The following is a 13,304-nucleotide window of genomic DNA, read 5'->3' on the forward strand; positions in this document are numbered from 1 at the left end:
GGGGGGCAGAGGAGAGGGAGGGAGGGGGGCAGAGGAGAGGGAGGGAGGGGGGCAGAGGAGAGGGAGGGAGGGGGGCAGAGGAGAGGGAGGGAGGGAGGGGGGGGCAGAGGAGAGGGAGGGAGGGGGGGCAGAGGAGAGGGAGGGAGGGGGGCAGAGGAGAGGGAGGGAGGGGGGGCAGAGGAGAGGGAGGGAGGGGGGGCAGAGGAGAGGGAGGGAGGGGGGGCAGAGGAGAGGGAGGGAGGGGGGGCAGAGGAGAGGGAGGGAGGGAGGGCAGAGGAGAGGGAGGGAGGGGGGCAGAGGAGAGGGAGGGAGGGGGGGCAGAGGAGAGGGAGGGAGGGGGGGCAGAGGAGAGGGAGGGAGGGGGGGCAGAGGAGAGGGAGGGAGGGGGGGCAGAGGAGAGGGAGGGAGGGGGGGAGAGGAGAGGGAGGGGGGGGGAGAGGAGAGGGAGGGAGGGGGGGAGAGGAGAGGGAGGGAGGGGGGGAGAGGAGAGGGAGGGAGGGGGGGAGAGGAGAGGGAGGGAGGGGGGGAGAGGAGAGGGAGGGAGGTGGAGAGAGGAGAGGGAGGGGGGGGGAGGGAGGGAGGAGAGGGGGGAGGGGGGAGGGAGGGAGGAGAGGGGGGGAGGGAGGGAGGAGAGGGGGGGAGGGGGGAGGGAGGGAGGAGAGGGGGGGAGGAGAGGGGGGGAGGAGAGGGGGGGGGAGGGAGGGAGAGGGAGGGGGGGGGGAGGAGAGGGGAGGGAGGGAGGGGAGGGGAAGGGAGAGAGGAGTGGGTGGAGGCTGAACGGGCCCGGCTGAAGTGAAGAAACCGGGCCCAAGACTTCGGGCGGGGCCCGCCCCCAGCAAGGTCGGTGGCCGGAGCTCGCGGGGGGCGATCGTCGGAGCGGGAGCTGGGAGAGCGGAGCGGTAGCTGGGCGGGGAGGGGGAGCGGAGCGGGAGTTGGCAGGTTGAGAGCCAGCTGGAGTGAGAGCAGGAACTGGACCAGGGAGGTGCAGCCTGATCCTCGCAGCCCCAGTGAGGCCATTCGGCCAGGGCTGCGTGCTTCGGGCCCCTCCCACACAGTTTCGGAAGCCTTGAGCTGCTGTTCATGCACGGCCACTGTCGCGCGCCTGTGCAGAGTTTCCGGCACTGATTTCAGCGCAGGGATCTGGCTCCGCCCCCCACAGCTCTTGCTGCGCTGCGCCAAGCTGCAAACGAACTGCAGGGAGCCGGAGAATGTGCAGGTATTTTTTTGGCGCACTTTTGCGCGCGAAAAACGGGCATCCAGGTCGGGGCTGCGCCATTCTAGGCGAGGCCCGAAACTTGGGCCCAATGTTCCCGATGTTGGGGAAGTCCAGAACCAGGGGTCACAGTCTAAGGATAAGGGGTAAGCCATTTTGGACCAAGATGAGGAGAAACTTCTTCACCCAGAGAGTGGTGAACCTGTGGAATTCTCTACCACAGAAAGTTGTTGAGGCCAGTTTGTTCGATATATTCAAAAGGGAGTTAGATGTGGCCCTTATGGCTAAAGGGATCAAGGGGTATGGAGAGAAAGCAGGAATGGGGTACTGAAGTTGCATGATCAGCCATGATCTTATTGAATGGTGGTGCAGGTTCGAAGGTCTGAATGGCCTACTCCTGCACCTATTTTCTACGTTGCTATGTTCTCACTAGAATGTCTGTCGTCAAATTAAATAATTCCACACACGTGAGCAATTCTGAGTTTTCAACAAGATACTGTGTTTTGCACTATACTATACACCATAGTAGTAATGCTTATTACAACATAGGAGGCCCAGAACAGCAGATACCATAATGCATGCTTGTTGTCTTATAAGGAATGTGTAACTTGCTCCGTGTAATGGAGATAGCAATCTGACCAAAACTGCTTCCCCCCTAGTCACCAACAGTTTAAAAATACATCAAAACAGCTGTGCACTTACTCTCATCACAAGTGCACGGCTGTATCCATAGCAACTCCCTCATTATGACTGCCCTCTAAGCATTCTCAAGCAGAGAGAAATAAAATTCACTGATGCTACACAGCTGATTAACAAAAACTCAAAAACCAGCATCTAAATTAAAATCAAACCTTCTGACCAAGATCTCAAACACCAAAAATCTGGCGTCGCAACAATCAGTAATCAAGTCTCCAGACTAAAACCGGATCATGTTTTTTGGGGGGATGGGGTTATAGGAAATGCTAACATGGCTGCATTTATTGAATTGCCTTAGCTGCCATGAGAAGGTGGTTCAACAGAAACTGAGCGAGTTGCTAGGCTACTTCAAAGAACATTGAGAATCAACATACAGTGTGGGACGGGCTTTCTTGCCTGAAGGACTTTAGTGAACCAACTGGGTTTGAACAACAAACCGGCAACAACGATCATGATCTTTTTCCTTGTGCCAGCACACAATGGAGCAGATTTACTGAATTCAATTTCACAACTTGCCATGGTGGGATTTGAACTTGTACCCTCTTGGCTTTCCAGTCCAGCACCGTAAACACCACACTACTGCACCACATCAGCGGCAGGTCGGGGCCTTAAAAGGAACAGCAAGCGGCGGCCTGGAGCAGCGTGCAGCGTATCACTGCAAGGTACAGTGCGAGCTGGTGCAGGAGGGCGAAGAGGGCGACTGGATTGGACGTCACCAAGGTCCAGGTCGGTGATTGGAACGTGGGCAGATACAGCAGGAGCGGCGAGTGATCGTGGAGTGACATGATTGGGGCCCAGGAGGGGCTTGAGTTTGGGGCCCAGAAGAGGCGTGGACCCAGGAGCAGCATAGGCCAGCCCACACTGCGATATGTGTGCGCATTAGGTCCGTGCAGCAGAGCTGGTCTCCAGTCGTCTTGGTTAATCCTTACCACTGGACCAAGACCTAGCTCTGTCAAGCCCATGTGGTGGCTGGTGTGTAACAGCCACCACACGTTAAAAAAATCAACGCACAGGCATCTTCCACCCTTCAGGATGTAGTTCGGGATCTGGAATATTAGGTCCTTCATTGAAACACCTGTGAACTCATCCCTTTTTGGCATGGAAGCAAGTCATCCTCGTTACAAGGGACTGCCTATGATGATGACTGCACCAATTTAAATATCACGCACAACAGCAAATTATGAGTAGCATATTTAGTCAATGACTCCAATTAAGCACAAGTTAATTGGTCTCTATTCAATCATAAGTATTAGGAACAGAAGTAGGCCGTACAGCCCTTCGAGCCCATTCAATAAGATCATGGCTGATCAACAACATTAACTCCACTTCCCTGCCCAATCCTCATATCCCTTGGTTCTCCGAGAGTTCAAAAATCTATCTATCTCAGCATCCACAGCTCTTTCGGGTAGAGAATTCTAAAGATTCACAATTTAAGAAATTCCTCCTCATCTCAGTCTTAAATGGCTGAACCCTTATCCCGAGACTATGCCCCATAGTTTTATACTCTCCAGCCAAGAGAAACAGCCTGTCAGCATCAACCCTGTCAATTCCCCTTAGAATCTTGTATGTTTCAATGAGATCAACTCTCATTCTTCTAAATTCCAGAATGCATAGGCCCAATCTCTCTCATTGGGCAACCCTCTCATATCCCAGGGATCAATCTCATGAACCTTCGTTGCACCAACCTCAATCACTGCTCTATGAGTGTAGAGCATGCCTGTTTCTTCCCACAGGGTGGGGAAGTGCAGAGGAGCCATGTTTCTCTCTCCTTCCACCCCACAGACTTACCACCAGTAAATTCCAGATCAACAACTTGCCTTTAACGTAGTAAAACATCCTAAGGCACTCCATAGGGGCGTTAGCTGACAAAATTTGACCGAGCCACATAGAGAGCTTATAGGACAGGTGACCAAAAGCTTGGTGAAAGAGGTAGGTTTTATAGAGTGACTTAAAGGTGGAGAGAGAGTGTGAATTGGAGAGACAGCGAGGTTTAGGGAGGGAATTCCAGAGCTTAGGGCCTAAGCAGCTGAAAGCTCGACCGCCAATTGTGGAGCAAAGGAAACCGGGGTTGCACAAGCAGACCAGAGTTGGAGGTGCGCAGAGATCTTGTAGGGCTGGAGGAGATTAGAGATAGAATGGAATAAGGCCATGAAGGGATTTGAACACAAGGATGAGAATTTTAAAACAGAGGTGATGACAAACGGGGGTCATTGTAGGTCAGCTTTCCAATACTGTCCGACTGCCAAACTATAATATACATTTATCTCGGGCCCTTACCTGCTGTTTTTGATACGCTGTATTAGGATTTATTTTAGATTCAAGAAGAAGAGAACCTAAAGAGAAAAGAAAAACAAACATTAGATGGTAAATAAGAATGTCTCGCTATTTGAACAAAAATGATCTTTTAAAACTGCCTTCTCCAGCCGCAAAACATTCCTTCCCTAAAGGCGCTGCCTTATGCTGACAGACATTTCCTCGGGCACCTCCAGCCCCTTCCCCACTTCACAGCTTCACCCATGGCCTAGGCAATGAATATTGGTAGCTATTCCAGTTATTTTTTTAATTCATACACGGGATGTGGGCATCACTGGGCCAACATTTATTGCGCATCCCTAATTGCCCTTGAGGAGGTGGTTGGCCTTATACAACTGAGTGGTTTGCTCGAGCATTTCAGAGGGCAGCTAAGAGTCAACCACATTGCTGTGGGTCTGGAGTCACATAAAGGCCAGACCGGGTAAGGATGGCAGATTTCCTTCCCTAAAGGACCTTAGTGAACCAGATGGGTATTTACGACAATCTGATAGTTTCATGGTCACCATTACTGATACTAGCTTTTTATTCCAGATTCATTTAATTAGCTTAATTTAAATTCCCCCAGCTGCCGTGGTGGGATTTGAACTCATGTCGCTGGATCATTAGTCCAGGCCTCTGGATTACTAGTCCAGTGACATTACCATGGTGCTGTCCTCACCCGATACCTGTATTTGCACTTTCCAGCAGGGAATGCTGAAAAGTGAAGATGAGTGGGAACCTTGACTGATTTTCCAGCCCTGGCCTATAACATTGATACCATCTGCAGTGTCTCAACTGCTGACCTGTAAGGGGTTAGCTAACTCAGCACAGAACGGGGTTTGAACCTGGGGGGGTGGTTCTGGTCTGCATGTTTCAGTACCACCCCATGAATTAGATTCCAAAGTTCAGGCTAAGAAAAGGCACAATGGTGGGAAGGAACACTCATAATTGAGCAATTTCTTCCACTGGTGCCGTGTTACCAGTAATGGACAAAATAGAACTTTTCAAATCTGTAAGACTGACAGGCCCTTTATAGACATTACAAGACTCCCAAAGCAAGCGCTCTACTCGGAACTCCTACACGGCAGGCGTGCCCAAGGTGGCAAGAGGAACCGTTTCAAGGAAACCCTCAAAGCCTCCTTGAGAAAATGCAACATCCCTATTGACACCTGGGAGCCCTTGGCCAAAGACCGCCCTAAGTGGAGGAAGAGCATCCGGGAGGGCGCTGAGCACTTTGATTCTCATCGCCGAGCGCATGCAGAAACCAGGCGTAGACAGCGGAAGGAGCGTGCGGCAAACCCTTTCCTTCAACGACTGTCACAGGTGGGACAGACAGAGACTGTAATTCCCGTACTGGACTGTTCAGTCACCTAAGAATTCATTTTTAGAGTGGAAGCAAGCGTTCCACAATTTTGAGGGACTAGCTATGATGAGTCATTACATAAACGTGATAGAACATGATGCATGGCTCAGAGGGTAGCACTCTCACCTCTGATGGTTCAAGTCCCACTCTTGGGACTTGAGCACAAAAATCTAGGCTGACCCCCCCCCCCCCCCCTCCCCCCGTGATTTGGTGCTTGTGAAATGCGCTATATAAATCAAAGTCTTTATTTTTTATTACTACAACTCTGAATAAATTGAGAGAAAATATGCTCAACACTGAATGGGAAACCATGATTTGAACTCCGGTGATTTTATGTTCGAGCTGAACTCCTTTGCAGAGAATAAAAAGATGTCGACAGGAATCATTCCCCCAATATCGCCACAAAAACACTGACTTTTTTTTTAAACCCCAATCCTAAACGTATGTTATTTGTTTGGGTTTTAGAATGGTTTTATGCTTAGGGTTGTATACAAAAATATCTGTTCCCTTTTTTCCACCCCACAACCTGAATAAAAACATACAAACACAGATATCTCGTGTGTGCTGCTCTCATCCTTTTTAAAAAAAAGAATAAAGTCTAGCCTTTAACATCTGGAAACACAGACTAAACGGTGGCACAATTGAGGAACAGTAGAGGACTTTTAAGGAGCTCTTTCATAGTGCTCAACAAAAATATATTCCAGTGAAAAAGAAGGGCGGTAAGAAAAGGGATAACCAGCCGTGGATAACCAAGGAAATAAAGGAGAGTATCAAATTAAAAACCAATGCGTACAAGGTGGCCAAGGTTAGTGGGAAACTAGAAGATTGGGAAAATTTTAAATGACAGCAAAGAATCACTAAGAAAGCAATAAAGAAAGGAACGATAGATTACGAAAGTAAACTTGCCCAAAACATAAAAACAGATAGTAAAAGCTTTTACAGATATATAAAACGGAAAAGAGTGACTAAAGTAAATGTTGGTCCCTTAGAAGATGAGAAGGGGGATTTAATAATGGGAAATGTGGAAATGGCTGAGACCTTAAACAATTATTTTGCTTCGGTCTTCACAGTGGAAGACACAAAAACATGCCAAAAATTGCTGGTCACAGGAATATGGGAAGGGAGGACCTTGAGACAATCACTATCACTAGGGGGGTAGTGCTGGACAGGCTAATGGGACTCAAGGTAGACAAGTCCCCTGGTCCTGATGAAATGCATCCCAGGGTATTAAAAGAGATGGCGGAAGTTATAACAGATGCATTCGTTATAATCTACCAAAATTCTCTGGACTCTGGCGAGGTACCATCAGATGAGGGGGTTACCTTATGATGATAGATTGAGTAGACTGGGTCTTTACTCGTTGGAGTTCAGAAGGATGAGGGGTGATCCTACAGAAACATTTAAAATAATGAAAGGGATAGACAACATAGAAGCAGAGAGGTTGTTTCTACTGGTCGGGGAGACTAGAACTAAGGGGCACAGCCTCAAAATACAGGGGAGCTAATTTAAAACCGAGTTGAGAAGGAATTTCTTCTCCCAGAGGGTTGTGACTCTATGGAATTATCTGCCCAAGGAAGCAGTTGAGGCTAGCTCATTGAATGTATTCAAATCACAGATAGATAGATTTTTAACCAATAAGGGAATTAAGGGTTATGGAGAGCGGGTGGGTAAGTGGAGCTGAGTCCACGGCCAGATCAGCCATGATCTTGTTGAATGGTGGAGCAGGCTCGAGGGGCTAGATGGCCAACTCCTGTTCCTAATTCTTATGGGCCCAAGTTTCGAGCCGCGCCTAGAACGGCGCAGTCCTGACCTGGACGCCCGTTTTTCGCGCCACAAAATGCGCCTAAAAAAACCCTCCAGATTCTCCAGCTCCCTGCAGGTCCTCTGGCCCTCGGCGCAGCGCAGCAGGAGCTGTAGGGGGCGGAGCCAGGTTCCTGCGCCGAAAACAGTGCCGGGACCTCTGCACATGCGCGCTACAGTGGGTGCGCATGTGCAGTCGCTCCAGGCGCCCAAAACTGTGTGGGAGGGGCCGAAGCACGCAGCCCCTAGCCCTGGCCGAATGGCCTCACCGGGGCTGCATGAATAAGTCTCCTCCCACGGCCAGCTCCTGCTTCCTCCCGACCCGACTCCCGCTTCCCGCCTCCGGACCGGAACCGACACCGACCTGACTTACAGCCCCCCCCACCCGACACAGACTTGACCCGCCCTGGACTCGACCCGACTCTCGCTCCCCCCCCACCCCCGCCTCCGGACCGGACCCAACACCGACCCGACTCCCGCTCCCCCCCACCCCATTTCCTTCCCCCTACCCCCCATCTCCTTTCCCCTCCCCCATCTCCCCTTTATCCCCTTCTCCACCATCCTTTCCCCTTCTTCCCCATCCCTCCCCCTCCGCTCCCCCCTCCCCTCACTGTCAGAAACACAGACACTGACAGACAGAGAATGAGAGACACACACAGACAGAGAGAGAGATCGAGACACTGACAGACACACTGGGGGGGTGGGGGGGGCATCCCAGCACGCTGTTGGAGGGCTCCCGGTGCTGCAGTCGGTAAGTAGAAAATGTTTTATTTATTGATTTTTTAAAAAATTATTTCTTATTAATTTTTTTTGATTGATTTATTGGTTGATTTATTGATGTATTTATCATTTATTATTGATGGCTCTTTATTTGTAAAACTGAAGTGTTTAATGTTTGTAAACTACGCCTGATTTTCTAAAGTGCAGACAAGGTTTTTTCGAGCGTACAAAAATCTTCACTTACTCCATTCTAAGTTAGTTTGGAGTAAGTTTTCACTGACGAAACTTTGAAAACAGGCGCAAGTGGCCGGACACGCCCCCTTTTGAAAAAAAAATTCTGTTCCAAAGTGAAACTGTTCTAACTGACTAGAACTGGAGCAAACTAAATGACGAGAATTCCGATTTCTAAGATACTCCGTTCTACACCAGTTGTTCCTAAAAATCAGGAGCAAATCATGTGGAAACTTGGGGCCTATGTTCTTATCTTCTCTCCTCTCCACCCAAGGGACAGAGATGCACAGCAGTGGTGTGGAGCTACTTGCCCTCCCCCAGTCAGTGTAACCAGTCTGGTTTCAACATAAATTGATGAGGACCAGCTCCCAATATATAACGCATTTTCATTCATAGAAACATAGAAATTAGGTGCAGGAGTAGGCCATTTGGCCCTTCGAGCCTGCACCGCCATTCAATAAGATCATGGCTGATCATTCAACCTCAGTACCCCTTTCCTGCTTTCTCTCTATACCCCTTGATCCCTTTGGCCGTAAGGACCATATCTAACTCCCTTTTGAATATATAAAACGAACTGGCCTCAACAACTTTCTGCGGTAGAGAAGTCCACAGGTTAACCACTCTGAGTGAAGAAGTTTCGCCTCATCTCGGTCCTAAATGGCTTACCCCTTATTCTTAGACTGTGACCCCTGGTTCTGGAACTCCCCAGCAACAGGAACATTCTTCCTGCCTCTAACCTGTCCAATCCCGTCAGAATTTTATATGTTTCTATGAGATCCCCTCTCATTCTTCTAAACTCCAGTGGTTACAAGCCCAGTTGATCCAGTCTCTCCTCATATGTCAGTCCTGCCATCCCAGGAATCAATCTGGTGAACTTTTGCTGTACTCCCTCAATAGAAAGAACGTGCTTCCTCAGATTAGGGGACCAAAACTGAACACAATATTCCAGGTGTGGCCTCACCAAGGCCCTGTACAACTGCAGTAAGACCTCCCTGCTCTTATACTCAAATCCTCTAGCTATGAAAGCCAATATACCATTTGTCTTCTTCACCGCCTGCTGTACCTGCATGCCAAACTTCAATGACTGATGTACCATGACACCCAGGTCTCTTTGCACCTCCCGTTTTTCTAATCTGTCACCATTCAGATAATATTCTGTCTTCCTGTTTTTGTCACCAAAGTGGATAACCTCACATTTATCCACATTATACTTCATCTGCCATGCATTTGCCCACTCAGCTAACCTGTCCAAGTCACCCTGCAGTCTCTTAGCATCCTCCTCACAGCTCACACTGCCACCCAGCTTAGTGTCATCTGCAAACTTGGAGATATTACATTCAATTCCTTCATCTAAATCATTGATGTATATTGTAAATAGCTGGGGTCCCAGCACTGAATCCTGCGGCATCCCACTGGTCACTGCCTGCCATTCTGAAAAGGACCCGTTTATTCCGGCTCTCTGCTTCCTGTCTGCCAACCAGTTCTCTATCCACGTCAATGCATTACCCCCAATACCATGTGCTTTAATTTTACACACTAATCTCTTGTGTGGGACCTTGTTAAAAGCCTTTTGAAAGTTCAAATACACCACATCCACTGGTTCTCCCTTGTCCACTCTACTAGTTACATCTTCAAAAAATTCTAGAAGATTTGTCAAGCATGATTTCCCTTTCATAAATCCATGCTGACTTGGTCCGATCCTGTCACTGCTTTCCAAATGCGCTGCTATTTCATCTTTTTTAATTGATTCCAACATTTTCTCCACCACCAATGTCAGGCTAACCGGTCTATAATTCTCCGTTTTCTCTCTCCCTCCTTTTAAAAAAAGTAGTGTTACATTAGTTACCTTCCAGTCCATAGAAACTGATCCAGAGTCAATAGAAGCTCTTTTTTTCACCTACCTATGTTGTTGGTACTTACGTGGACCACAACAACTGGATCTTTCCCCTCCCACTCCAAGTTCCTCTCCAACCCAGAGGAGATGTCCTTAACCGTGGCACTGAGCAGCCAACACAGCCTTCGGGACTCGCGCTCTCGGCTGCAGAGAACAGTATCTATCCCGCTAACTATACTGTCCCCTACCACTATAACATTTCTTTTTACTCCCCCAACTTGAATGGCCCCCTGTACCACAGTGCTGTGGTCAGTTTGCTCATCCTCCCTGCAGTCCTTGCTCTTGTCCACACAGGGAGTAAGAACCTCATACCTGTTGGACAAGAGCAAGGGCTGAGGCTCCTCCATCACTACATCCTGAGTCGCCATACCTGCTTCACTCGTAGTCACACCCTCCTGTCACTGACCACGGACCAAATTTGAATTATTTAACCTAAGGGATGTGACTCTCTGCTGGAACAGTGTCCAGGTAACTCTCCCCCTTCCTGATGTATCAGAGTCTGCTCGGACTCCAGCTCATCAACACAGAGCCGAAGTTCCTCGAGCAGCCAACACTTACTGCAGATGTGGTCATCATCATCATAGGCAGTCCCTCGAAACGAGGATGACTTGCTTCCACGCCAAAAAGGGATGAGTTCCCAGGTGTTTCAATGAAGGACCTAATATTCCAGATCCCGAACAACATCTTGAAGGGTGGAAGATGCCTATGTGTGGATTTTTTTAATGTATGGTGGCCGTTGCACACCAGCCACCACATTCCCCTCGACAGAAGCCAGGAAAGCAAAGCTCGCCAGTCATGGGATAAGGAACTACCCTTCTCTGCAGTACAAGCACAAGGATAATGCAGGAAGTGACAAAAGAACAAATCAGTACAATTTTATATTAATAACTCCAAAAACACCAATACCTCCTCTTTAATGGACATCTGGCTTGTCTGATTCAACAGTTAATATTTTGGAAAGCAGTGCATTCCACATTTAGAGAATTAACTACTCAAACTGATCTCGTAGACATATGCTCTTTTCTTCTGCCAATTTCTTCTTTTTTCACCAACTTTTGCTAGGGTACAGTTCCAATCCTCTGGCACATCACCCAAAAGCCATTCCTTTTAATTAAAGAGCCAAGATTTTTTTTTATAAAGAGTGGTAGAGAAGGAGGTCCGCGGTCATTAAAACAGATCTGGATAGGACAACAGTAGAGGATAAAGGATATGATGAAAAGTGCTAAATAACTAAGCACACTGGCAGGAGTATAGTAGATGCAGTCCAGTACAAGTGTGTACGATACTACATCCTGGGTGTAAGTATAATGTAATTGGTGGGAAAATTACAGAGAAGAACAAAGTGTGGAGAGCCAAATCCTGAAAAGCTAACTTGCAAGTACAAAAAGTTACCAAGGTGGTTAATGGGATGCTGGGCATCATCACAAGTGGTTTAGAATATGAAAGCAAGTAAGTACTACTACGTTTACACAGAGTGAGACTACATTTGGAATACTACATTCAGTTAGGGATAACCCAAGTTAGAAAAGAGATACTGGTCTTGGGGAATGACTGGCAGCGATTCACCAAGATAATACCTGGAATGGAGGGGCTGAAACATAGAAAATAGGTGCAAGAGTAGGCCATTCGGCCCTTCGAGCCTGCACCGCCATTCAATGAGTTCATGGCTGAACATGCAACTTCAGTACCCCATTCCTGCTTTCTCGCCAGACCCCTTGATCCCCCTAGTAGTAAGGACTACATCTAACTCCTTTTTGAATATATTTAGTGAATTGGCCTCAACAACTTTCTGTGGTAGAGAATTCCACAGGTTCACCACTCTCTGGGTGAAGAAGTTTCTCCTCATCTCGGTCCTAAATGGCTTACCCCTTATCCTTAGACTGTGACCCCTGGTTCTGGACTTCCCCAACATTGGGAACATTCTTCCTGCATCTAACCTGTCTAAACCTGTCAGAATTGTAAACGTTTCTATGAGATCCCCTCTCATTCTTCTGAACTCCAGTGAATACAAGCCCAGTTGATCCAGTCTTTCTTGATATGTCAGTCCCGCCATCCCGGGAATCAGTCTGGTGAACCTTCGCTGCACTCCCTCAATAGCAAGAATGTCCTTCCTCAAGTTAGGAGACCAAAACTGTGCACAATACTCTGGGTGTGTACAACTGTACAACTGTAGTAACACCTCCCTGCCCCTGTACTCAAATCCCCTCGCTATGAAGGCCAACATGCCATTTGCTTTCTTAACCGCCTGCTGTACCTGCATGCCAACCTTCAATGACTGATGTACCATGACACCCAGGTCTCGTTGCACCTCCCCTTTTCCGAATCTGTCACCATTCAGATAATAGTCTGTCTCTCTGTTTTTACCACCAAAGTGGATAACCTCACATTTATCCACATTATACTTCATCTGCCATGCATTTGCCCACTCACCTAACCTATCCAAGTCACTCTGCAGCCTCATAGCATCCTCCTCGCAGCTCACACTGCCACCCAACTTAGTGTCATCCGCAAATTTGGAGATGCTACATTTAATCCCCTCGTCTAAATCATTAATGTACAATGTAAACAGCTGGGGCCCCAGCACAGAACCTTGCGGTACCCCACTAGTCACTGCCTGCCATTCTGAAAAGTACCCATTTACTCCTACTCTTTGCTTCCTGTCTACCAACCAGTTCTCAATCCATGTCAGCACACTACCCCCAATCCCATGTGCTTTAACTTTGCACATTAATCTCTTGTGTGGGACCTTGTCGAAAGCCTTCTGAAAGTCCAAATACACCACATCACTGGCTCCCCCTTGTCCACTCTACTGGAAACATCCTTAAAAAATTCCAGAAGATTTGTCAAACATGATTTCCCTTTCACAAACCCATGCTGACTTGGACCTATCGTGTCACCTGTGGTGATAGGCTCGAGCGATATTCCCTGGAGATGAGGAAGTTAAGGAAGCTGAACCGATTGCGATGTTTAAAATAATAAAGGAAGTTGACAAGGTTACAAAAGGAACCACTTCTGGGAAGGAAATCCAGAATATAATCTTAGAATATGAACTGGGCCGGTTAAGTGAATCCGGGAAGATCTTCTTTACACAAAAT

The 13,304-nt window shown here is 48.2% G+C and overlaps 1 protein-coding gene across 3 annotated transcripts in view; it reads right to left on the reverse strand.

Annotated features, from left to right (window-relative positions):
- Positions 1-13,304, reverse strand: part of smek1 (SMEK homolog 1, suppressor of mek1 (Dictyostelium)) — a 134,608-nt gene that overhangs the window by 77,665 nt on the left and 43,639 nt on the right. For all 3 annotated transcript variants that reach the window (XM_070879677.1, XM_070879676.1, XM_070879678.1), the window contains exon 2: positions 4,187-4,242. In XM_070879677.1, coding sequence (XP_070735778.1) covers positions 4,187-4,242 — 56 coding nt within the window. The remainder of the gene's footprint in view (positions 1-4,186; positions 4,243-13,304) is intronic.

This window comes from Pristiophorus japonicus, chromosome 4 (assembly GCF_044704955.1).
Source record: "Pristiophorus japonicus isolate sPriJap1 chromosome 4, sPriJap1.hap1, whole genome shotgun sequence".
Taxonomy (NCBI): Eukaryota; Metazoa; Chordata; class Chondrichthyes; family Pristiophoridae; genus Pristiophorus; species Pristiophorus japonicus.